Source organism: Lepidochelys kempii, chromosome 1, assembly GCF_965140285.1.
Source record: "Lepidochelys kempii isolate rLepKem1 chromosome 1, rLepKem1.hap1, whole genome shotgun sequence".
Taxonomy (NCBI): Eukaryota; Metazoa; Chordata; order Testudines; family Cheloniidae; genus Lepidochelys; species Lepidochelys kempii.
The window spans coordinates 29,907,409-29,935,010 of record NC_136380.1 but is presented as its reverse complement, the minus strand read 5'-3'; the positions used below and the strand labels follow the sequence as shown (position 1 = coordinate 29,935,010).

The 27,602-nt window shown below is 44.0% G+C and overlaps 1 protein-coding gene across 2 annotated transcripts in view; it reads left to right on the top strand.

Annotated features, from left to right (window-relative positions):
* Nucleotides 1-78: 78 nt before the first annotated feature.
* MAML2 (mastermind like transcriptional coactivator 2) overlaps nucleotides 79-27,602 on the top strand; it is a 303,350-nt gene continuing 275,826 nt past the window's right edge. The window contains exons 1-2 of one of the 2 annotated variants that reach the window (XM_073337823.2): nucleotides 79-3,831; nucleotides 4,160-5,465. In XM_073337823.2, coding sequence (XP_073193924.1) covers nucleotides 5,037-5,465 — 429 coding nt within the window. In that variant the 5' untranslated portion in view covers nucleotides 79-3,831; nucleotides 4,160-5,036. Of the gene's footprint in view, nucleotides 3,836-4,159; nucleotides 5,466-27,602 lie in introns of both variants that reach the window. The other variant, XM_073337815.2, reaches the window with a different exon arrangement.

The window sequence follows — 27,602 nt, the reverse complement described above, 5'->3', positions numbered from 1 at the left end:
TTCTTATTCATACAAGAAAGAATTATTAATAACCAATATTTAACGTAGAGTAAGTGAAGATTCCTCTTTTAGGTATGTGCCTGCTCCTGTGTTGGCTAGAAACCATATACTACGTTTAATGTCTACTTTGTACTGTTTTTTAACATACTTCATATTTTTCCCATCCAATATAAAAAGGGGTTAATTTAAAAAAAATAGTTTCTTTGGTCCACAATAGAAAAAATATTCACCTCACTGTAGAGGAAGTATAGGAACAAATTGATTATCATTCTGGCAAGAAACCCACCACAGCAAGGAAAGGCCGAAAGTGTACCTGCACCGGGGAACCTGCTGCAAGCTGACAGATCAGGAGGCAAAACTGAGACATCTGAGTGTAATTACACTTTTTACTGGCTTGTGTGGATTGCACTAGCTTAGGCACATCCCCGTTTACTGACTTGCACAGTCCAGCTCTTGTGTATCACTTCTGAATTTGGCCCTTTCAGTCTTCCCCCATATGAGCAAAACAAGGAGCAGGACAAGGCATTTGGGTGAGGGCAGATCAGTAGCTGCAGTGACATTAGCCATTACTTGTTACATGTGCACAGAGTAGTGGCACGTACTTCGCATCAGAACACTGTTTAAGCAGTTGTGGGGGATTGAGAGGGCTTTCCCCAATTTCCAAAAAGCCTGGCCTTAATTCCTAGGACTTAGACCAGGATATCCTTGTCAAAGGTAAGACAATGCAATTAAGGCTGTGGATGGGTTTGTCCGGTAATGTGGTATCTGGAAAGGAAGAAGCTGGTGGGAACTGTGGCCAGAGATATTTCAGAACCCTACATGCATTTGCTCCAAAGGGTTACATGGGGACTAGTAGTGCAGCACTGCCATATAGAATAAACAGCTGCTTCCCAGCTCTGCCTCTGTGACCGGCTAGAATTCCCAGCGAGCCCCAAATATTTGTTTGAAGTGGGTGAGATGTATGCTGCTTAGCAGCCTTTCCCGACTAGCCCCATGTCCCATTATTACATGTTACCTTTTGCAGAGTGGAGAGAAACTTAATGATACCTCTTAAAATACAGTAATGGGAAATCTTGATTCCATTACGACATTTATTCCATCAAATAAAATTCTGGATTTCTGATTTAGTATACTTAAATGGATCACTACAAAATTCAAGACTACGTTAACGAAATGGTAAGGGATATAAGTGAATAGAAGACAACAAAATTTAAACATGCTTGGTAAAGTAATATTAATTTGCATATATGGAGGATATATTTTTTTAAATCCTATTAACCATCTGAGTATGCAGTGTGTGCAATGTGGGAGAGTTAATGTTAATAAGAGAAGCTTAACTTCATTTCTTAAAATTTTTGCATTTAAATTTGTGACGTAAATTATCCGTTAATATTGCTTTTTACATTTAATTTTCTTGTTATTTAAGAAAATAAAGTAAACAGTGTCTGTACTTAATTGTTATGGCAGGAGCCACCAGATAGGGCTGTCACTTACAAGTTCTTTTCTTAATATGAGAGCACCTTTGAGTCTTTAAAGAAGTTCTGTGTTAGTTTTGTGATGCAAATTATTTAGTGAGGAGTTTCCGCAAGCAGAACAGCATGTGCTCTCTGCCTCAGTCTCTCTAACTGGAGTCAGTTCTTGGGGCAGAATAGCTTCTTGGGAACTGGGCATTAGTGTTTATGCTGAAAGTTGTGAAAGAGGGGATTGCGTAGGTGCTCTTTTTGACCACCTCCTTTCAAAGACTGGTGTATATACTGTCGGTAAATTCCTAGATTTTTAAGGCCAGAATGGATAATGAGCATCCAGTGTGAGAAAGTAAATTTCTAGCATATCAGAAGGCAATTACATGTATTCCCATTTCTAACTTAGCTAGTATATTTTTATTTGAATAAATAAAGGCCCAAAGCTCTAACCTTCTTTTAGTCATTCTGGATAAACAGTGTGGGTGTGTTAGATAAATACATGTAAATATGGTAAATATGTTGCACACATCAAACACCTATAAATTTGAATTACTGATTATATTTTGTTGATTTTTTTAAAAAAATGAGAAATGTACATTTATAAATTGGGTACAGAGGTCAGAACTAAAGAGCTTAAGAAAATACATGACGTAGCAAACTGTTAGAACAATTGTGTTTTCTTTTTACTCCTCTTAAATAGCATTGCAGACAACTGATAGGATACCACACCTTGTTGTTCATTTCCATTAATCTGGATGTTTTATATATATATATATATATATAGTTTTAGTCTGGGCAATAAATGAATGTGATCTAAAATTAAAAATTTGACGTTTGTGAAAGAATATGTACACAAAGCTAACTTTTAAGGACTCTCCTGGGTTTTTATTAGTTTTTTGTATCTCAAAAATGAGTTTTATGTTGAAGAGGTCTATTTTGCAATGTATGCATAGCAACACCTGAGCCTTGTCCATAATAAACAAGGGCATTGTAGTTGTCCACAAGAAAAAATGGATACAGGATGAACATAGCACTCCTTGAACTTGTTAAGTTAAACAATCCCACAAAGGCTACAGAATGTGTTCAAACAGTATCTTTAGATGGGAAAACTAAATGAGAGTCAAAAAGTTTACAAACTGCAGTCATTTTAACTAGAGACAAGAAGCATCACTGAAAAACGAATTGCTGAAATGGCTCAAAATTAAAGGACCCAATTCAGTAAAGCACTTTAGCAGATGGTTAACTAATGTTCTTACTGGTATTCCAGTAGTACCAAATGAGAATGGGGTGCCCCATTGTGCTATATAATCACAATCATGAGAAGCAGTCCCTGCCCCAAAGATTTTATAGCCTAAATGGAGAAGGCAGACAAAAGAAGTATTATTGTGTTCATTTTACAGAGGGGGACTGAAACACGGAGATTAGAGCCCAGATCATTAAAGATATTTAGGTGCCTAACTCCTATTTATTTGAATGGGAGTTAGGCATGTAAAGACCTGGGCCTACATCAGTTGCCCAAGTACACACAGGAAGTCTGGGTCAGAGCTGGGAACTGAACCCAAAGCTCCTGAATCCCAGCCTAGACCACAAAGACCCTTGGTCTGCTCCGATATGTATACAGGGCATTGCACAAGAATGGCTACTTTTGTTTTTCCACTTGTACTGCGGCGAAATCCAACTGCTAAGAGAGTTCATAGCTGTGATTTATCTGTGAAACTTCTAGTAATTGCACAAAGGGCTTGATGCTAGGGCAGGAGGGTAAGCAGCCTGCCCTAATATAATGAGTGGATGATTAGGCAACACAAAGATATATATACGGAAGGAGGGAAATTTATTCCCTACCAATAAGGGAAGTTATTGGACATTCAGAGCCAGGGAAGAGGTAGCATATAAACCTGGGGACGGCAAAGGGGATTTCCTTGGCTTGCATCCATACAAATAAATCACTGGGACCATAGTTCATAATTGGCTTCTCTCTTCATTCACCTCCTTTGCCGCTTGGAGGCTTCGTGTTTCTCTTTTGCCTCTTCTCCGTGCCCATTACTCTTTCCTGCAGTGACACCGGCCTTCCACTAGGGCTTCCCCAGACGCTTTCTCCGCCGCCGCCGCTCTGCTTTATCCGAGCACAATGAAAGCCTGTGTGTACCCGTAACCCCCGTGCAGTGAGTCAGTATCAGCAAAGCAGCTAACAACAGACAAGAAAGAGAAAGGGATGTTGCAAGGTACTTTTCACTTATCAAGCGGGGGAATCCGGCAGAGGCATCGCTGATAACTGCACCACAGACACCTAGCCCCGCTGTTTGGGGGATGGAAGATACAAACCCACAAAGGAAAAGCAGTGGACTACTCCCGGTGCGAAATGCTGGAAGTTCGTAAGTTTCACTATCATTTCTAATGGCTCTGAAGCGCGATATGTCTCTCTCTGTGTGTGTGTTTTCTCGTGCTTTTCTTGATATTGTACTTGCAACCGAAATATCGGGGGGAGTGAGAAGTGGCGTATAAGGGAAAATATGCTAAAGGTGATGTTTGCCTACGTTCTTAGCTTGCTTTTATTGCTGGGGGAGGGGGTCCGGGGTGGATATAAACACTTAATACGGATTTCACAGAGTGGCTGGATTAATAGAAAGCAAAGCATGGTCTGAAAGTCCAGTTGCGGACATTGTTACCAACTGGGGATCCGTCTCTTTTCTTTTTAGCGGAGCTACAATATTAGCAGCAGACAGCTGGAGACAGTAATAAGACAAGAAGACTGGAGAGCAAAGAGAGAGAGACAGAGAGAGAGAGACGAGAAAACACAAAGACTTAACTCATCTGAACCTCCTCCTCCGCCCCCTTTATCTGCAGTTTCTTGAAGGCTTATAAAAAAAAATCCTCTCGACCAAATTAAAACAAACCAAAACAAGGGGCAGTCTTTGAGGTCCTTCGCCCCATCGCTGCAATTTCTTCCTCTAGAGAAATTTCCCCTTAAAGAATCTCTCCCTCCTCCCGAACATTAAATAATTAAATAAAGCCGCCAAGTTTCACTCATTTGGGAGGGAGAGTCCCTCCGTCTGGGGGACTCGTTTTTTTTTTAAGGCAGTGGGTTGGTGGTTTGATTTGTTTCATTATTATTCCCCTTGAGACAGGTCTCTTGCCCCCCCGCCTCCCCCCCCCCCAGGATTTTTGCTGTGTGCATCCATGAGCCCTTTACCCTCTCCCTTGTTCTAATTTGTTTTAATCTCCCTCCTTCAAATGGTCATCTGCAGTCTTGGGACGCAAACCGCCCATCATCTTTAATTCTATGTTGGCAAATACCTAGCGATCGCGGGTCAATCCCATCCCGCCCCCACCCCAGCTCTGGCAAGCTCCTCCAGAGAGGTCAAGCCCGATTGCTAAGGGGTGGGGGTGGGGGAGGCTGATCGAGATCTGGGGGACTGCCGGGCCCGGGCTCGGGATCCCTTCTCCCCCCGAGCCAGCCCATCCCTCCCTCTCCGTCCCCATCCATGTGGCAGTGAGACCAGAGCTCAGCGTTGTCAGGGGCAGCATCGCAGGCGCGACCCAGCCGGAGCAGCGAGCAGCAGCGTGGCCGGCAGGATGGGGGACACGGCTCCCCCCCAGGCCCCGGATCTCGGGGCCGGTCTCCTGGGAGGGGGCACGGTGGCCCCCCGGGTGCACAGCGCCATCGTGGAGCGGCTGCGAGCCCGCATCGCCGTCTGCCGCCAGCACCACCAGAGCTGCGAGGGACGCTACGAGCGGGGCCGGGCGGAGAGCTCGGACCGCGAGCGGGAGAGCACCCTGCAGCTGCTGAACCTGGTGCAGCACGGCCAGGGGGCCAGGAAGAGCGGCAAGCACAGCAAGGGGGCGGGCAGCGCCGGCCCGGCTCCCTCTGCCGCGCCGCCGGACTATCACCCGCAGCTGCTCAGCAACGGGGCTGCTGGGGGCAGGAGTGGGATCGACGGGGAGCAGCAGCAGCCGCCGGGCTCAGCGGCCGAGGCGGGGCAGAGGAACTCAGCCCTCATTGCGGTGAGTCAGATCCTGTCTCCTTCCAGCTGACGGCGTCGCCTGCAGGTTGTGCGCCTCTGTGTGGGCACCTGGTGCCAGTGGGGCAGGGACAGAGAGACTGGTCCGGTCAGCGTGGGGAGTGTGAGCGTAGGGTGCCATAGATGCAGAGTGCCTGAGCATCAGGCGCCACTGGTGGCGGGAGTTCGGTACTTGGAGCCACAGGTATGGGGCACTGGGTGTCTCTGGTGTTGGATGTTGGGGACTAGGAGCCGCTGGTATGGGACATGGGGCACTGGGCGTCTCTGGTGTTGGATGTTGGGGACTAGGAGCCGCTGGTATGAGACATGGGGCACTGGGTGTCTCTGGTGTTGGATGTTGGGGACTAGGAGCCGCTGGTATGGGACATGGGGCACTGGGTGTCTCTGGTGTTGGATGTTGGGGACTAGGAGCCGCTGGTATGGGACATGGGGCACTGGGCGTCTCTGGTGTTGGATGTTGGGGACTAGGAGCCGCTGGTATGAGACATGGGGCACTGGGTGTCTCTGGTGTTGGATGTTGGGGACTAGGAGCCGCTGGTATGGGGCATACGAGGTGTCACCAATATGAGATGGGGGTACTGAGTGCCACTGGTGTGGGGCATGAGTACCGGGTGCTGTCAATGTAGAATGCATGGATACTGAGGGCCATTGGCACAGGTGTGTGGGCATCAGGTGCTGTCAGCCCAGGGGGCATAGGCTCTGGTGCTACTACTGTGGACAGTGTGAATAAATGGGGCGTGAGCACTGGATGCCACCAACGCAGGGTGCCTGGGTAGCAGATGCTACTAGTGCACTTGTGTGATGTGCGGCAACCTGCTGTCTCCTGTGTTTACCAGCCTACGTACAAAATGACATGTCTGTCAGTGGCAAAGGCAGGGAAAGCCTCCAGCACGCCCATCACAACTTCTTGTTTCCTGCAAAGGAACTTTATTTGCCACTATGATGATGTAGCGTTCTGATATCCCCAGCATGCTGTGTGTACTGTACATATATCCTCCAGCCATTCATGATGGCCTGAAAAATATACCAGCCCAGGCACAAAATATATTCACCCACAATTTAGTTTTATGATTATGGAGGGGACGGAGGGGGGGAGGAATATGGTGTTGGGTGAATGGGCAAACAGTATCTTCCAAAGCTGATGCGTATTCATATATATATATATATATATATATATATAAATCAATATCTGTAAAAAAAACCAAGCCAGCAAAATCTCCCCTATACATACACATCCCCATTTCAGTTTAATTGAATGAGGTTTTGTTGGCATGACAAGTTATACAAGTGTTTCTAAAGTGTAAAAATACAGTGTAAAATATGACTGTCTAGACAGAGTTCTGTATAGGTGGGTATAGCTACATTTTAACCTTCTTCTGAAGGCACTCCTGGAAACAGGATGCCATACTAGATGGATCATTATTTTGTTCCAGTCTGGCAATGTTTTTACACATGCAGGCACGCGTAGGTCTTGATCCTGCACTCACTGAATTTAGTAGCAAAACTCCCATTGACTTCACTGCTGCAGGATCAGGCCTGTAAACCTCAGTCCTGCAAACACTTGCACATGTTCTTGACTTTACACAGATGAATAGTCTCTGACATGGGCAAAGTTAAGCAAGTCTTTGCAGGATCAGGGTCATATGCAGTATTTAGATTGATTTATTAATCTTTTGGATTTTTGAACTATTGTAATCAGTTTATATGTATGCATTTGACCCAGATTAGCATGTGATTTTGCCCTCCAAACCAGAATGACTTGTCAGAATTCCACACACAGAAGATACCTCTGGTGTCATTATATGTCTGCTTTGTGATGTCTCTTTAACTTCCATTTGAAGTCAGCTCTAAGAAAAATACATAATCAGTAAATGGTTAAAACAAAATTTAAAAGGTTAAAATGAATATTTACTGAGTTAGAGGACAAAAGCAGCATTAAAAATATTCCCAGTGGATTAAATGATCCCTGGTGTATTTTAACATATTGTCCAGGGCTCAATTGCAAGAACAATTTTAACTCTGGGCAATAGTTCGTTGCTATTGCTTTTGCACCCAGTCAGTATTTATACAATGTACAGATAGTGAAAAAAGGTGTGTTTGTGTGTGTGTGTGTGTGTATAGGTTAGCTTTAAATTCTGAAGATCAGCAAACACTTAAATATGATGAATTCTTAACATTATGTAATATTGGGTAGCTAAACAACTGCTTCTCAGACTTGGTGTTTAAAATATGAACTTGACCCAGAAAGGGTTTATTTGCTGTCATCATAGGACACGTTTTATGGAGCAAAGTTGCAAGAGTTTTACAGATAATGCCACTTTGTAAATGGCATGATGAAAAGACATGTTGATGTTTTTAAATCGGAAAGTGTAGGCCTGAGTGTTGTAGATACAAAATAGGGAAGTCTCACTAGTCTTTTTATGAGGAGTCTGCCTTGCTCTTGGAGCATGTACAATGCTGCTTTTCCTTTCTACCGCGACTCCAGAAAAACACACAACAAATGACAGGGATGGCTGTTATTTGAATGACTGAAAATAGCTTTGCGCGCGCACACACCCACACCCACACACACAAACACACACACGCGCCTTTTTAATACCTAATTTATTCTAAAATGGGACCGGCTGTGTTGTTTTTCTCATGTTACACTGGTATTCACTACAATCTGTGGATCTAAATTTGGGGCCACATTATTCAGCATCATACTGAGGATGATGATGGAAGCATGAATGTGATAACATTGTGTCCAAAGGGAGTTAGACACTCAGACCTGATCTGGTGTTCAGATTAAATCTCTATATTTCCCATCACAGTCAAGTAAGCCATTATCTTATTTTTTCAGTGAGTGTTAATTAAATGCTTTGCATTCATCTTTAAAACAATAAAAGGCTTTTGCTTAATCATGTACTTTCCAAAAAGCCTCACTTTCTCATTTCAGTTAGCAGGCCGGTGTGGTTTTTAACTAGTGGTGACGATTATTATGAAATAATTGGAGGCAGCTGTTTCAAAGTGCTATGGATACAAACAAACAAGTCTCAAGAAAATACTTTGATTTTCTTCTTTTGAGTGAAGAAGGCTTTGCCCTTGTTTGTGGAACAGTGTTAAAGGTTGTCAGCCTGCTTTTTGCTGTAAGATGCTGTACTTAGCTTCAATTTCTTATGCCCCTTGGTCAGCTCAAAGTTAACTGCAGGATGGAGCTAAATTTGTGTGCCCCTTACAAGAGAGAGATTTGAAATGGTCACAGTAGGTTTTGTATACCTGCATTTTGAGGGGTTTTTAGATCCTACTAATGCGGTGGATGACTTCCCTGCTGTGTTTGAATGCCCAGACCAAATTGTGACTCTGAAGAAGTGCTGGCTCACAAAGCAGCATTGTTTTAGTGGTATCAATGCACATTACTGATTTTCCTACTTTGTGTCGGACACTATCCACAGACATTCTTTTCCGTTCATTTGCTTCTTTGGGAGGACTAGCTAACTAAGGAACACAAAAAATCACCAGTTCTAAATCATTGTTATGCATAATAGAAGTGGGTGTTCTCCTTACCAATTGCTCCTTAGAACGTTATCTGAGGTATTCAAAACCCCCTGACTGGGTATGGGGATGTAAAATTCAAATAGTCAAATATCACATACCAAGTTGAGGAGAACCTCAGAGTTACGAACACCTGAGGAATGGAGGTTGTTTGTAACTCTGAAATGTTTGTAACTCTGAACAAGATGTTATGGTTGTTCTTTCAAAAGTTTACAACTGAACATTGACTTAATACAGCTTTGAAACTTTACTATGCAGAAGAAAAATGACGCTGTCCCTTTATTTTTGTAGTAGTTTACATTTAACACAGTGCTGTACTGTATTCGGTTTTTTGTTTTGGTCTCTGCTGCTGCCTCATGGTGTACTTCCGGTTCCAAACGAGGTGTGTGGTTGACTGGTCAGTTCAACATGATCCCACTGACATAGCTACTGCCGCTCATTGAGCTGGTTTTATTAGGTCCACGGGAGAGCTGTGTCACTGTAAGCTTGTAAGTGTAGACATGGCCTAAGGGGGCCCTTCATGGGGTCCAGCCAGAGCATGGCTGGGGAGAACAAGCCCTGCTCCCCACGAGTCATTCAGAGTGCGCTCACTGCTTGAAAGGGTGAGGTCCAGGTAGGATTGCCAACTTCCTAATTGCACAAAACCGAACACCCTTGCCCTGCCCTGCCTTTTCCCCACCCCTTCCCCGAGGCCCCGCCCCCCACTAACTCCATCCCCCCCTCCCTCCCTCACTTTCACTGGGCTGGGGAAGAGGGTTGGGATGTGGGTGGGAGTGAGGGCTCTGGCTGGGGGTGCGGGCTCTGGAGTGGGGCCAGAAATGAGGGGTTCAGGGTGTAGGAGGGGGCTCCGGGCTGGGGCAGAGGGCTGTGGTGTGGAAGGGGGTGCGGGCTTTGGCTGGGGGGTGTGGGCTCTGGGGTTGGTCTGGGGATGAGGGGTTTCGGGTGCAGGAGGGGCTGTGGGGTGCGGGCTCCAGGAGGGAGCTTGGGTGCGGGAGGGGCCTCAGGGCTGGGACAGGGGGTTGGGGTGTGGGAGGGGGTGCGGGCTCCGGGAGACAGTTGGGGTGTGGGAGGGGGTTTGGGATGCGGACTCCAGCTGGGTGGTGCTTACCTCAGGCGGCTCCCGGAAGCATCTAGCATGTCCAGCTCCTAGGCGGAAGGGCCAGGGGGCTCTGCATGTTGCCTACGCTCGCAGGCGCTGCCCCTACAGCTCCCATTAAACACGGTCCCTGGCCAATGGGATCTGCGGAGCTGGCGCTCAGGGCGGGGACAGTGCACAGAGCCTCCCTGGCCACCTCTGAGCCTAGGAACCAGACATGGTGGCCACTTTCGGGAGCCATGCGGAGCCACAGACTGGACTTTTAATGGCCAGGGTCCTTTTCGACCAGGCAACTCTAGGTCCTGACCCTCTGACCCCTCTTCCCCATTCATCAGAATGTGATGAGTTATGCTAGTGAATTCTCTCCTCACCTTTTCCAAAGGCAGCAGAGCTTCTGCTCTGGGGGGCATTCCCATGATCTCGCAAAGGAACTCTAGCTAAGGTGCTATCTGCACAGAGGGTTTTTTGCACTGATTCAACCCCCTAACGTGGACACACTGCACCCATATGAACTGTGAAGTTGCACTGGTGCAAATCACTGCGGTTTTGCAAGGGTGCACTTACCCTGGTGTAGCTACCCTGTAGTTACCCTCATTGTAGACAAGGCCCTGAGATAGGCATAACAACTTTTGGGGACTTAGGTTGCAACATAGCCCTTCTGCTTGCATGAGCCAGGATCTAGGCCTATGGTTTATCTGTTGAAGAACGCTGGATCATTACATTTGTTACTCCTGGGGGAATTCTGCGCCAAAAATTAAAAATTCTGTGCACAATATTTGAAAATTCTGCAAAATTCTGCATATTTTATTTGTCAAAATAATATAATATAATCACACCCATTTCAATTATTTTGGTCAATTATTTCAAAATACTTGTCAGCAAGTATGTCTGTAACAATACAGACAACAGCAAAACCAAAAGATTCAGGGAATTATTTTTTGACAGATAGATTCCTAACTAGACATATTAATACAGAATGTTGAGTAATTAATTTAAACTACAATATAGAAACATATTTCTTGCATGCTTCTGAAAAAGTGCAAAGGCTTGGGGAAGTCAGGCATAATGGAGGAGCTGAGGGAGAGGGAAGTAATTGCTGGGGAAGAGCCAGAGAGTGAACCTGGAGGATTGCTGGGTATGGGCAAGAGAATATGGAACAGGTTTTTTGGGGGAGGGGGAGGGATTGTTAGGGAGTTGGGGAGCCTACCCTATGCAGATCCTGGCTGATCCCCTAGCCTCTCCCATTCAGTCAGGCACATCTGCCCCTGTCCCTGTGTGTCCCTGCATCCCCCGCCCCATCCCCATGTGGCCCTCCATCCCCCCCCCCCTCATCCCAATGTGTTCCTAACCCCCTACCCTGTCCTCACGTGGCCCTGCAGCCCCCCATCACCTGTCCCCATGTGGCCCTGCAGCCCACCTCCCATTCAGCCTCTGGCTCAATGCTGTCACCCGACTAGCTCCTGAGCCCACACCCCAGTCTGTTCCCCCCACTAGCCCTTCTGAACCCCAGTCTGTGACACACACACCCAAAGCAGCGCCACATGTCCCACTCTGTCCATCCAGTGCCTCCTCACCTGGCCTTACTGCAAGGAATGCAGCCTCTCTGGCTGGCTGCCATCTCTTCTGGTGCCACAGCAGCCTCTGGTGCGTGAAAGGTGTAATTGCAGCGCCTCTCCAGCAGAATCTTATATTGTGCTGAGAAAAAAAAATCAGTGGGGGACATGAATTCTGCACATGTGCAGTGCCACAGAATTCCCTCAGGAGTAATTTGTTTTACAGATCCTATTAAAAGTTGTTACAAATCCTGGTGCTGTCCATGTCAGTGGCAAAACTCCCCTTGACTTCAGTGGGAGCAAGAACTGGTCCTTGGTGAATAAAGATGAATTAAGTCCACATGCTTTAGGTCAGGTTTTCATATATACAGCAAAGGTATGTCTACACTTCAGTGTAAGCCCTGGGTTCAAACTCAGGCTCAAGCCAAACCCCACTTCTGTCTACACACAAATCACCCAGGGATTGGATCCAGGGTCCCAGGATCCCATGAGACTGGAGGGTCCAAGCCTGAGTCAAGCTGGGACCCCCGGTTCAAGCCCAAGTACTTTGCACTGTAGATACAGTCCTACTGGAAAATGTGCTCTGGGAGTCCACCAAAAGTATTCCACTGTCCCACAGACTAACTTTCTTTGTTCTCTGGACAGTCAAATTTGGTGGACAGTTAAATTTTCTGACACTGCACCACCAACAAAGGGCTAGAGTGGCCACATTTTGGGAGAGTGCTTGGGGAAGTTTTGGGAGGAAGTCTTGAATATGGGTGATTGAACTCAGGCTGCATAATGCAGTGTAGATGCTGGAGCACCAGGTTGGGACCCAGGGTTTAACAATTCCTCTGGGGTTACAAATGAGTACAGACCCTCAAGCCCTAGGTTAACAAACCTAAAGTCTGTTAACTCGAGTTCTATTCCTGGGCTTATGTTGCAGTGTAGACATACGCAAGCATGCTCCAGTGAAAGATTGGGTATGGCCATATACCGTCAATCACATTATTGAAAAGCTACCGTGTTTAGGGGTATCAGGTGGATGGCACACAAAAGTAAATATTTGACACCCCATGAAGTTTGAAACATGAATTGTTAGCTTGAAAGTGTAAAACAGTTCAAAGAATTAGTACAACTGTGTTGGGTTTTTGATTTGATACTCATTGGTTTCCAGTTAGCAGTTTAAAACAAATATTTTTTTCCCTAGTAAAGCATTTTTGCCAGCAATATTTTCTGACTGGAGAATAAAGACCAGACTTGTTGGCTGAACCCCTGTGACTGTATCTGACTGAGTGACAAATTTCCTCTCTAGGAGAGTGTTAGGAGACATTATTATACTGTCTGCGTACAGCCATCTTTTCCTAAAGAACTGACCTTTTTTGGTTACTCTTCCCAGTGCAAACTGTAATAGCTGGACTGTTCTGGTTTTCATTACATAGCTGTTACAGTTATGTGCCGGAGGGCATTTTCCAGTGGTCTGAACAGTAAATTTGTAATACCTAGAGACACTGGAACTGCAGGTTCTAATCCAAGCAGGGCTGATTCATCTCTTTGTTTGTCCAGTGTAGATTGAGTACCATGCACTGGGGCTTGTCGGCATTACTGTTCTCTTCAGGTTCTTATACTATGACCATCACGATGGTATCTGAACTCCTTGCCACAAGTGTGCTAAGTGATGTGACTGTCACTTGTGACATGTGATTCTTTCCTACGTTCACTCTTCCTCTCCACTGGGGGAAAACTGCCTGTGGATTTTTTTTATTGTTATTATTTTCTTTACTTTGGAAAATGGCCTCCTGCTCCACATGCCTTCTCCCTTTGTGTGCTGTCTGCTCTTACATGTAAGTGACAATAAAGAAAAAGAGAAACACTTTGCCTGCTTTGCAGCTCTGCAGAGCGGACATAGCTAACAGAGGGGGCTGGATTCTAGCCCTTCTAGTTCACTAACTTCCAATCAGTCACACCTGTACAAACCTATAGACGGCAATGGGTTTGCACAGTGTGGCTGAGGGCGTAATTGGAAGGCAATAGGATTGCACAGATGCCGCAGAGAGCTGAATTTGGCTTGTAGGACTTTTATTACAGGTGGTTATGCTGGAAGTCACGGAGAGACAGTAAACACTGAGCCCTCACCATGCCAATGCCAGTTTGAAAGCCACATTTCAGGGTAGATTCACACTTGAAATACTGAGGTTTGGTCTGCTCATTAAAGACCTTCTGGCACTTTCTGCAAGAGTAGGTGCTTCACCCTAGTATCCTTGGCCCCAATTTTCCCCTCCCTGCCATCCCTATGCTACTCGTTGTGAACAAAAGTTGGTTGCCAGTCTCTGTCCCCAGAAGAGGTTGCATTTTACTGAGGCCTGGTGTACACTAGAATTTTACACCAGTATAGCTATGTCTCTGATGGGTGTGAAAAATCCACCTCTCCTGAGAGACATAAGAACGGCCAGACTGGGTCAGACCAAAGGTCCACCTAGCCCAGTATCCTGTCTTCCGACAGTGGCCAATGCCCCGTGCCCCAGAGGGAATGGACAGAGCAGGTAATCATCAAGTGATCCATCCCCTGTTGCCCATTCCCAGCTTCTGGCAAACAGAGGCTAAGGACACCATCCCTGTTGATTCTGGCTAATAGCCATAGACGTAGCTGTACCGACCCAACCTCTGGTGTAGACAACACTAGGCTGACAGAAGAATTCTTCCACTGACCTAGCTACCACCTCCTGAGGTGGTGGATTAATGACACCGGTGGGAGAATTGCTCCTGTGGGTGTAGGTAGTGTCCACACTGAAGCGCTATAGCTGCGCCACGGTAGCATTTTAAATGTCGACAAGCCCTGATTCTGGATGTTTTAGAGCTTGTTGAGCTGCAGTGCGCTGCAGCTGTGTGCTGATAAGGAAAGTTTATGTATCTGAATCAGATTGATCTGAGTAGAAATGCATCAACTTGGATCACTTTGTGGGTAGAAAGGCTTTGAGTCACTGTTGAGAGCCCTTTGGCCTGCAGGGAACCATTGTTTAGATTGGATCTGGGCCCCTTTTGTCTTAATCTGCTTTGTCTGTGCAACTATTCTCTGAACAAAACTCTGGGAGAACCCTTGGGAGCCATATAAAGTGTATTTTTAATTAAACATTGAATAAGTTACACGTGTTAAGTGTCTGCTAGTTGAGAAGCTTGGCCAGACTTGTTCAGGTCTAGCTTTCCAGCCAAAGCACCTGCTTCCTTTGAAGCCTTTACACCATTGGGTAACTTTCATGGAATTCCCCTCCATTTTTCAGTAGTTTATTTTGCAGTTTTTACCTACAGGGCTTCTGTAGCTATCAAGCAGCAAAACAGATTTCACATGTGACTTGTCCTGACAAATCAGCCAAGCCAAAAGAATTGGTTAGTTAGCCTCCATTGGCCCTTATGCTGTATTTCACAGCATGGTTTACACATTTGCTGTTACTCATCTTCAGATCCCTGGTGTGTGCTACTCAAGCAGAGGAGAGTGGTAATGCTTCTATTTCCTCTGTGCTGAGAAGTGTGACTCCAAAGAAAATGTAAATCTCTCTGTGGGGAAGTCTGAACTCTTGAAAGGGTGACTGGTCTCCTGTGAGTCACATGAGCTGCTTCTCAAAACCTTGACTTAACTTGGTATTATTATTTTTTAACAACTTTAAGATTACCCCTCACCCCCGAAGGAAGGCTGCCTGCCTAAGTGCAAAAGAAGGTGTACATGGCCTGAAGTTGTACTAGAGTTTACAAATGATCAGGACTTGAGAAATTTGCTAGACACCTACTAGCCAGAAGATTAAACTAACTAGCCAAAGGCATAGATGAAGGAGCGTTCCCCACCAGTTAAGTGCGATAGAATTATAGGATGGTTAAATAAGCCTCTGTTCAATACTGTAGGTTTTTAACAGTAATTTCAGCAGAGCACATTAAATTTACACGGAACCCATGAATCTCTATCCATCCCCCAGCCTTGTGGGCTCTGTCAAGAGGGAGAAGGGAATGAAGTCTTGGATCTTTTGCCCCTCCCCCGTCTCCTAATCTTGGGTCCCACTCCTCAGTGGGTGCCTTTCATGCCTTTGCCAACAGCAGCAGGATGCAGCTGACGTGATTCTCGACAGCACATTGCTTTCCGAAGAGTTCAGATTAGGAGCAATGAAATGACAGGGGTCTTATCCATTTTGCTCTGCTGCTGCCCAGAAGAGCTCTGAGCAGCGAACGAAGCAGCCGTATTAGCTGCAGACTCAGAAAAACCATATTTTACGGGTTGATATTTGGATCACTTTTACATCAGAGCAACCATAAAGGCTGGATTTTATTGTAAATGAAAGCATGCATTGGTGATTTATGTCCCTGCACTTGTTAAGGGAAGGCTTCCCGTTTGCCACTGGACAGTTGGCATGGGGATAATTAATTCATTAAAATTAATAATGATTATTATTATGTAAGTGCCAACATTATGCCAAGCACAAAATGCTGACAGTTCCCCACCAAAGGTGCTTGTAGAGGCAGAGCTGGGTCTAAAAATCACTTTGCCTGAATCCCAGTCTAGCGCTCTAATCACTAGACCATGCTGGTATAAATCATATCAGTTCTTTTTGCGTCAATTTCCCCATCATGAGTCATCAGCTCCAAACCTTCAGCTATCACGAGTCAGGCTCCCAAAAATCATGAGATTGGTTTAAACATCATGAGCTTTTTTTATATAACAAAATTTGGCTTCTTTTTACTTGCCTTCTGTTTTTCTGAGCCATCATGGTGCTTTCAGGTTACATTTTCAAGCTTTTCTCCATGGCCATGAGGGTTATAAAGTTATTTAAGAAAAAGAAAACCTGAAAGCTGAGAGTTTCACGTGATCACATGACTCCAGGAGCTGAGGCTTTTTGTGAGGCACCAAATATTGCAAGACACACCCTAAAATCCTAAGAGTTGACTGTACCAGTCCCTCCTTTTTAGAGAAGAGGGGGCATTCTCATCTGAAAGCCTCTACGTTATTATTGTTTATATTTGTGTGTATTAGGTTGCACGTTTGTCGTCTTGCCGGCTGTTTTGTCTCTGATTATTTTCTTACTCAAGCTGGCTGCCTCCATACAGTGCTGCTGCTCAGCACTTGTGCTAACTAGTGACAGACAGTGGGAGTGGAATCACGAGCATACCCAAGGCAGCTGCTGTTCGGATAGGCAGCATGAGCACTCCCCAGCGGCAGCTGGTGGCAGTGTGTTTTCACGGCTGTTCACATTACCTGCTGTTAAAGCTGTGTGATTCCACTCTGGTGGCATCATGGGCAGATTCATGGCTGCTGCTGCTGGGAGCCACATTTGGAGAAATTCTCTGAAAAGTAAATAATTAACAATAAAAAAAAATTATTTGAGAAATAGATTCTTGTCTGCTGAACTTTGGATCCAGGTGGCAGCAGTATATCAAGGAAACTGGCATGGATGGGATATGGATGGGCATGGATGAGCTGGGACAAATGGAAATGTGCCAATAGAAAGTTCAGTGGGATTACTGGCAAAGCAATCTACCTGCTGTAGAAACAAAAAAACATGCACTTGTTGCAAATCAGAAACCTGACTGATGTTTGCAAGAAACCAGTAAGATACTGCACCAACAAATAAACCATTACAGTGGGTTTGTACTGTCTTCTCTCTGTTGTCATAACGCATTTACATGCTGCATGCCTTAATATGGTACCCCAGCCAATACTGTTATTGTAATTATTTTATTTATTAAAGTACTGGCTAGATGCCCCAACCAAATTTGAGGCCCTGTTGTGCCAGGCACTGTACAAATACATAGTGAGAGACATTCCCTGCTCCAAAGTCTAAAAAGACAAGACAGACGAGTGGTTGGAGGAGAAACAGAAGCACAAAGGGGTGAAGTGCTTCGCTCATGGTCAGACAGTGGATCAGTGGCAAAACTGGGAATAGTGCCCAGATTTCCTGACTCCCAGTCCAGGCCCCATTAATCGTTTCTTTGCTTTGTGTGCCGTGACCTATAGGAATGTAAGGAGAACTTCGTAAAAACTTCAGCGTCAATTTTTCGTTTTGGTAACTAAATCACCAGCGTAACATTGAACAAAAGAGGTCATATACCGCATTGCCATGCACTGTTGTTACTGGCATACATACATGGCCAAAAGGGGGTTATCCCATTATACGTGATCCTTCAGCTGTGTAGGGGGCAGGGATTCTGATCTAACTGATGTTTTGGTGGATTACATGCTAATCTCATTATAGGACACGGGCATGCTATTCTGCATAATTAAAAAAATACCATTGTTTATAATCTCTTGGAGTTTCCAAATGGAAATCTTTTCCAGTTTTGTTTCCTTCCCTCGTTTGCACACTGGTTTGCTATTATGGGGTTACTCATGACTGTTGCGTATCCAGCACTGATGCTTTTGCTGTAAATTATTTATTGCATGGAAGCACGTTACAACAGTTATTTTTCATGGCGTTTACTCAGTGTACTAATAAAACATGCAGAAAGTAAACAATCAACAGTAAGGAGACACTTGTGGTATGTATTTATTTTCATTCCTCGCTGTGCGATGTTGTTTGATTCAGAAGAAGCCTTAGAATTGGATTGTCTTGAAATGAAAGTTAATTGCATCAGTAGTTTCTTTCTTCAGAAATGTGACTGGAGACAAAACTCTGGCCAGAGTGGTAATGACTTATCAAGAGCCTGTAGTAAACAATGGGAGAATCACTTTCTTATAGTCATGGTAACAGTGGTGTAAAGAAGCGGGCTTACTGAATGCAGTGCACACTGTCGGCTGAATAATGGTCACCATATTAAGCACATACTGTTAATTTCTGCAGGTCTCCAGAATATTAATTATTCAACAGCAATAACCCTCCTTTGGAAAATGTCTTGGAGACGGGCCTGTTTTGTGCCAGCTACAGAAGGATGCATGTCCGTTCTGATAACTGCACATGGCATTGTACAATGTTCTCTTGGGGCCTGATCAAGCACTCACTGAAGTCAAGGAGAGTCTTTCCGATCACTTCAATGGGCTTCGGATGAGGACCTTTCAGAGCAAACAAGACTGTGCTGCGTATCAGCAGGGCCACGACGGCCTCCATTCCCACGGTTGTGTTTGTACTTAGTACGACAGTGCAAAAGGGGAGATAAAGATAGGGTGGAAAAAATTCTTTTATTTGACAGACTGCGGAAGCAATACCTAGTGTAAGTGAATAAGGGGTTAATTCCAGCTCAGCTTCCCCCATCCCTACATAGGTGTTTAGTGGATGCATGTTAGGTCAGGTGGGGAGAATGCCTTTGCGAATCCGGGGCTTCACACTGAAGTGCTGAGGTGAACCCCAGACTGGGGAGTTTTCAATGATTTTCCTGCTTATGATCTTTTTTTTTTATTTGCTTTCTTATTAGAATAATTAGCCCTGGAGGAAAAGACTTGTTGACAGCAGCAGTTGTTTTCTATGGAGCCAATCCACCAGATTTCAGACATGTCACTGCAATGGCATTTGGCAAAAGCGCCATAAAGGTTGTTCAGTTCAGGCTTATCACTTTTGAAAATCAGACAACATATATACGAGCCTAATTATGGCTTTAGAAGGCTAATTTTAGGCACTTGCCTTTCTATTCTATTCTATTCTGTGTAGGTTATTAGACTGCCTTCATCACTGTAGTATCTGAGCATCTGAGCTTTGAGGATCTTGACCCCAATTTTTAGTGCACTAAGCAATCAGCAGCTCCCATTGCAATATTTTAGTGGGAGATGTTGGGTACACAGCACCTTTAATAATCAGTCACCTATTTAGAATTTAGTACCTTCATTTTTCTGTCATTACCACTCTATAATAGTTGCAAGAGGTGTTTCAGTGCAATAAATATTCTTGTAAGACCAAGGTCCCTAATCCTCTGTCCTATTTGCTTGCAAGGAAAGGGGAGAGAGTACACATCTGCATAGGGACTGGCAGGTGTTTGAGGCTCAAGATAAAAAACTACTGCTAGAGACATTTCCACAGGAATGTGGGTTTGATCCGGGTCCCATTCATGTCCATGGGAAAACTCCCATTCATTTTAATAGATGTTAGTGTTCAATCAGAGATGGTTGCAGAGAAATGTATTGATTTCCATCCCATGAAAGGATTTGATTCTGTGGCATTCTGAGATAGACTTATTTAGATTGCATGATCTTCAAGACAGGGGTAGTCAATCTCTATGGCCCTGATCATGCAAATACTTATGCATGTGCTTAACTTTATATGCCTGGATCGTCGCATTGAAATCAATAGGACTACTCTTGTGTAAAATGAAAATGTACGTAAGCATTTGAGTTTATTCAATACCTAACACAGCGGGCCCCAATCCTGAGAAGGGCCTCTGTGCATTTCAATAAATAATAATAAATAATACAAATAGTAAATTAATAAATAAGTAGCATCTTTATTGGTGTTTGACTTATTTTCTTAACACAGTTAATCGCATACTTTTTCTCTTTTAAACTGCTTTCTACTTTTACTGACAGGCCAATTGATATGAACCTCATATCCATGCCTTCACTTTTCCTTCTGATTGCTTAACCCCCAAGTAGCTTCTAGCAGTTGACTGGCGATCCATTTTCACAAGCTGAGTTCTTTCTTTAGTTCTCCCTACTGACTTTGTATAGTCACATAATCAGTTTCTCTTATACTTTTTGGCCACCTTTTGAAGAGAAAGAAGGTCATGGGGATTTGGCTCTTACTTTCCAAGTAGAATTCTAACTATAATCCTTGTAATGAGAGCAGTTCTGCTTGTGGTTCAGGCTCTGTCAATGTGTCACCGAAAGCTCTCTTTCTCAGGAACTGGAACTCAGTTGTGAACATTTGCTGCAGACTGAACTGACATTTGATGGCCAACAGCTGGCAACACTTTTTTTTCTTTTTCCAAGTTGACTTTAAAAGAATCATTTCACTTTTGCAAAGTTATGCATTTACAAAACAGGCTCTGGGCTAAGCCATACTCCACGACAATTGACTTCAGTGTGGATGCGTGGATGTGAGTAACTCAGAGCAGAAATTTGCATGGAAAGATTAAGACACATTTTTTTCCCACCAGGATAGTGGAAAAACGGGTTTGAGTTGCAAAATCAAATTTGGCATCGAATTACTCTGTGACATGATCCAATCACTTTTAGTAGTTAGAAACCAGCAATGTTGTAACCGGAGGTATTTAGCTTTGAAAAGTGTATTTTGCACATACACAGTAACTACTTTTCATAAGGACTTTTAACACACATATTTGCACGGTAGACCAGAATAGCTCAGAGGAAGTCAATCCAGTCTGTTGGGTAAACAGCATGTACTTGAAATATTTTCTATATATACACACATATATAAAACCTTCAACAGGCATATTTACTATACCTGATAAATTCTAGTCACTTCATTAATGTCATGACAGCATGTGAAGTCAATAACATCCCTTCTGAAAACTCTCTATATTGGATGTGTATTTATTGTGTTTGGCCCATAGTTCATAAATATGCATTTGGATAACCCACGTATCGAAAGGCCTCTTTACAGAAATACTCCATAACGTTGCTGTAAGGTACATTACTCCCAGGATGTGCTGTATGTACCTGGATCTCCAAGCACACAATCAAAGTATAGTTCTTTTGGCACAAAGCAGAAAGTCCCCCACCAAAAACCACCCTCATATCCCTCCCTAGTGGTTGACTGCTCCCCAGCCCCCACTTCTTAGCTGTCCTTTATGCACATTCACTCCCCTTTCACCTGGGGTCTCCCCCTGCCTTCCCTCCTTTCATGATCCTGACACTGCCTTGTAATGGTGTTTTTCTTCTGAGCTACAGACAGGCTAACACAGACTTGCTGAACACATGGTTTCCACATGTTCTCCTCATCGCTCCTAATGTTTCTTCTATAACAGTGTCTCCCCATTCCCGCCCTGGCCATTTAACATTTCCCTTTCTGCCTCCTATTTCCTCTCTCTCTGTTTCTTTCCTTCAACTTTGATGGTTTAATGACAGTATGTGCACTCCTTCCCTTTTACTAAATGTTTCTATGGGACTAGTTCAGGAGTGGGTTTTTTTCATTGTTATAAGAAATTCAGGGCAAAACCCTATATTAATATACACTAAGATTGTGGATTTTATATGGCTGGAGTTTAACCACATAACATTGAAGCACACACATGACTGTGCATGAAAAGTCTTGCATCCGGGAAAACGCTTACAGCACATGCTTAAATGCTTTTCTCATAGTTTTTCTCATCGCACACGCTTTGCTGCATCAGGGCCTAATTTCTGAGAATCTGGTTTTATGGTCCTGGTTCATCAAGGTACTTAAGGATATATCTGACTTTAAGCAAGTGAATAGTCTCATTGCCTCAAACTGTCCAGGGTTTGAAAAAAACCCAACCAACCTGCCATTGTCACAGTTCTGCATCCGAGACGTAACACATTCATGTCGATGTGCGGATTATCTTGGCAAATTAAAAATAAATGAAGACTCATTAAGGTTGAGAATTAAAATGTTCTTGCAAATTCAGTGCAGTGTCTATGACCCTGTCAGTTTGTGAGATGTAGGCAAATAAAATAGTCAGGATATGCCTGGCTGAGCATGTCTGATCACAAGTGCCTTTGATTAATATAATGCATCCACTCACTGATGAAGCACCACAGACAATGATGCAGAAGAAAATGCACCAGGCCCTGAGGACTGTCCGACCAAAGAAAGAAAGGGTGAGCTGTTCTCGTCTCAGTTTGAAGACAATAGGTAATATTTCAAGTATCTAAGCAACATTTTCAAAAGTGACTTAGGCACTTAGGTCCAGATCCGCAAAGGTATTTAGGCTCCTAATTTCCACTGTAATCTGAAATAGAGAGGAGGGCCTATGTCCCAATGGTGATGCACCCACATAACTGAGAGCAGAAATGAGTCCATAGTCTTAGTTTAAGAATTCATTGTACTTCCTGGATTCATGTGAATATGAGACAATCTCAGCTTTCTTGAAGAAAAATGAAATTTCTAGCCCTTATGGTTATGGAGGAAATCTTGAAAATGAGACCTGAGTGTACCCTAGAGGCTCAGAAACCAGAAGACAAAATGAACCCAAAATGTATTTGAAAAACCCCAAACTCCTGATTTTTAATCCAATCTCGTGAATTTTGGGGGCCTGATTCATGATGCTTGAATGCTGGGGCTTGGCAACACTGCAGTAAGTCGTAAATGCAGTGTCGACAACTGCACCATTAGTTCATTATTTGTTTTACTTTTGCTTTTAAAAGTGTCTGTCCAAGGTTTTTTATGCTTATACAAAATATTAAAACATATGCAAAGTAAGGATAACAATTACACTGGGAGCAAGAAGTCATGTTAGGGAATACGTTCCAAATGGAACAGCACACTGATAGAAAAATAATATGTAGGGTTACTGCCAGAAAAATCATTGATACAATCTAGCCCAGTGCACTGTAGTGATATCATAGGCAATCTAGGTACAAGGTTATATTAGCAGTGGTCTAGAATACAAAACTAAAGAGATTATACTGTTGCTGTATAAGGCATATGTTAGGCCTCCATTCAAAACTGGTGAAGAGATTCCACTCTGTACTCCATTTTATCTAATCTATCAGCATTTCTAAGGCATTTATTACCTTGTTATCCAGGAATGACAGGAATGATATTAGTGCCTTGGTAGAAACGCAGTGCAGAGACAACGAAATGAGACCTGATGTTCATAATCTAAATGACAAGGAAAAGTTAAAAGTCTTGGACCATGACACTGCAAAGCGTTCCACATGGCAAATCCTCGTGGAGTCCCACTGACTTCCACCAGACTCGGCAGTGGTAAGGGGTTGCCTGCACATATTGGTTGCTGGGATCATAGACTTGCACTTATCCTCGTTAAAAAGAAGAGACCGTGAGATGATGTAGCTGATGTGCTGGTTGTTGAGTGGTTTCAAATGTCTTCATAATATTCCTGCCATTTAGAAAAAAAATCACATTGAAACAAACAAACTAAAAAAGAAGTGCTTTCGCAGTGTTACTAATAATACATCTGATTATTCAAATGGAAATAATATTAATGAGATGTTTTCCCCCCATTCATACTGTTTCTGCACTGTCTGGATTTCACTCAGTTTGGGCAATAGAAATGGGCTATCGTCAGTTTCACTTTTATTTCTAGTTCTCTGCAGAGGTGTGGGTAAAACAACCCTGACATCTTCAAAAAAAATAATAATCCCAAAACCTGTTTTCACTTATTTTAATGGTTTTTAAATCATGAAAGCCTTCCCATTGATTCCTTTTAGAAAGCATAAATATTGAGCCCAAAGGACTTGATGTTATCCCTTAAGCAGAAGTTTATAAAATTATTAAAGTAGTGAGAGATGCACAATATTTATATGGCTGAAGGGTTCAAAAACTAGAGTGTGACAGGCTGCTGGACTTTGGGTGCCTGTGCGCATCCCAGAGCAGCTGTTCTGGCCCTTTAAAACTGGGAGCTGTAGTCTCTGGGCACATGATTAGGAATAAACATGACCTAAAGCCAGATACAGGTTTCTTGCCTGTTAGGCCCGGGGCAGGAATGTTGTTGCAGGAGGTGTCCTCTACCTTCCCATTTTACAGGCAAGGTCTCTGTCACTGAGGCCACGTCTACACAGCTGTACCGCTTCCGCTGCGCCGTTGTAAGGTCTCGTAAGTATCTGCTCTATGCCAGTGGGAGAGAGCTCTCCTGCTGACATAATTAAACCACGCCCAATGAGCAGCAGTAGCTATGTTGGCGGGAGACCATCTCCCACCGACATAGCATTGTCCACACTAGAGTTTTTGTCAGTGAAACTTGTGTCGGTCGGGGGTGTGTTTGTGTGTGTGTGTTTGTGTTTTCACACTCCTGATCAACAAAAGTTTTGCCAACAACAGTGCTACTGTAGACAAAGCCTAAGTAGTTTATACTTTGAGCCTTTTGCAGCTTCTGTTTATTTAATAAAACACACCCTGAGGAAAGGGACCTGGAACTAAACTTGAGCATTTAGTGTCCTGGCTGGTGAATCCATCCTTCAGTTTACCTAAAGATAATAATCTAACAGTAAATACTGCACCCAGAAAGTGAGAGGAGTAGAAGATAGAAATACATAAAGGTGAAAAATGGGGCTGAGATCTTCAGTTAATGGGAACTGAGCATCTACTTCCCCAAGGCATCTTTGAAAATGTAAGCCTTGATTTTGTTTCTGGAGTGGGAAGAGATGGCACCGTAAAGCAGGAAGGTGGGATTAAGAACTCCTAATTCATTTCCCTGTCCTGGGTTAAATTGTTTCTCTTCCTGTGTAGCAATGCTGGAAGAATGGTAAGGAGCTCTTCCCCCAGTGCAACTGTGAAGGGGGCAGGCATCACCAGCCTCCTGGTACTGGAGTGTGCAAGGGTGCTTGAAATAGTGACCATCTCCAGCCAGGCTGTTTCTGGGTAAGCAGTGGATGCGGAAATGGTCCCTGTTCCCCTGTACACTGGAGAGAATGAATGCAGGGCCTGATTAGCCTCTCCCCAGATTTATACACCTGTAACCCCAGTTGACTCTAGATTTACATCAGTGTGAGAGGAGAATCACATTCTACCTGTGCATATGGAAAGAAGGCTGAAATTCCATCTCAGGTTAATAAACCATTTGATCTTTGCTCTCTCCTGGGTTATGATGTCACTGGAATCCCTCAGTGGAATTACATCCTTATTACATCCAAGTTAGTGAATGTTATCCCTTATAAGGGAACTCAAAACACAGTTGCTAGGATCGTGTTGGAGACTGCTAGAGTCAGTGGGAATTTCACCATGGAGTTAAATGGGAGCTGGATCACACCCTCAGAATCTAAATGAAACTTTGTTTTGAATCCTGAAACTGGCTGTATATAATACTAGGAAAGAATTTTCTTGGAGGAGTCAGACTTTTACTTTGCTATTATTACGGAGGCCTGAAGTCAACACTGAACCACTGTGTAATATCCGTATATATACACACGCAGTGATAATCCCGCAACTCTGCCACCATTCCTCATGTTCGTTTTACCATAGTGTGCAAGTACCTGAAAGCCAACAGGGATAAATCACAAGCCTCTGCAATTTGAGCTAAAGAGACAACTTCTTCAAGTAAGAGCTGTAAGAGAGTCATATCCTCTGGGGCTCAGGCACAGAAGAGCCTGCATGACACACACTGGCCAGTGGGCTCCATTTGTAGTAAGGGTGACAGAATCTGACTCACATAAATTCATAGATATTTAGGTCAGAAGGGACCATTATGATCATCTAGTCTGACCTCCTGCACAAAGCAGGCACAGAATTTCACCCACCACTCCTGCAAAAAACCTCTCACCTATGTCTGTGCTATTGAAGTCCTCAAATCGTGGTTTAAAGACTTCAAGGAGCAGAGAATCTTCCAGCAAGTGACCCGTGCCCCATGCTACAGAGGAAGGCGAAAAACCTCCAGGGCCTCTTCCAATCTGCCCTGGAGGAAAATTCCTCCCCAATCCCAAATATGGCGATCAGCTAAACCCTGAGCATATGGGCAAGATTCATCAGCCAGATACTACAGAAAATTCTTTCCTGGGTAACTCAGATCCCACCCCATCTAATATCCCATCACAGGCCATTGGTCCTATTTACCATGAAAATTTAATTACCAAAACCATGTTATCCCATCATACCATCTCCTCCATAAACTTATCGAGTTTAATCTTAAAGGCAGATAGATCTTTTGCCCACACTGCTTCCCTTGGAAGGCTATTCCAGAACTTCACTTCCTCTGATGGTTAGAAACCTTCATCTAAATTTCCTGGTGGCCATGGGTGACTTGATTCCTCTGGTGATTAATAAAGGAGTAAGGGAGATTCTGTCTTTCACTCGAGGTTGCTAGTTAGAATCTAACATAAGGTCCCGGCCAAGGGTTATTAGCATCTGACAGCTGTTTAGTTGCCTATGTGAAATATATCGGTGGTCTCACTTCAGTTCTTCCTGGACAAAAGTCTGTATTAAAAAAAGACAAGCACTGCTGCTGCTACTTACTGGCATCCTTTTTGGCGGTGTCAGCAGAGAGGCCAGGTGGTGGGTAGACGTGCCTCCTGGCTATTGAATCGTCCCTCCAGGTTGGTGTTGAAGTACATGGGTCGGGCAGTGTGGAAGCTTGCATGGCTGCTGCCCGGGCTGCACTTGTATTGGAGCTAATGTGAGGGGTTGAATCTCAGAGCTTTGATTTTTAACACCTTTCCCCAGCAATATACTTACTTACTGGGGATTTTTTTAACGTACTTAAGAAATGGTTTCGGGTCAGTCCTGTGATGCGTGTGAATGGTTCGGTGGTAGTACTAGAGGATGAAGCAGGTGGGGATGTGATCCGAATTTGGGGTTGTCATTATGTTGGAGTGACAGGGCTTTTTTAAAATGCACCTCAAAGTGGGTGTCACTGTAATTTAGCTAATTCATAGAACGCTGTTTTCATTTGTGTATAATTTATTTATCCTCGGCTCCTTTTGTCAGCCTTAGCCCAGCAGATATTGGGCCTAGCATATGGGCACTGTAAAAGCAGCTTGAAGTGGGTATAAAACAACTTTACATCCACTTTAAGGCCCCATTACAGTGCTGGAATGGTGTCAAGCAGCCTTAATGGGAATCAGAATTATGTCCATTGTTTTAGGAAACCAGACCTGATTCTCACTAAGACCCCATTAACACTGCTCTGGTACGTGTAATTTACACCCACTCCAAAGCCTCCTATGGTGCCAGAACAGTGTAAAGGGACCACGTAAATAAGAATCAGACTGACCAAGTTTAATGCCAGATTGGAGCCAGAGTTTGAACTTGTAACAATGAAGCCATTTTTCAAACACAGTGAAAGAAATGGGACAGTTTTGTGAAGCGTGAAATACGCCCTCTTGTATAAGGAGATGACTCCAAAGGGACCCAATGGAATTTTACCAAACTTACCCCCAAAAAATTAATTTTGGGATATGAGA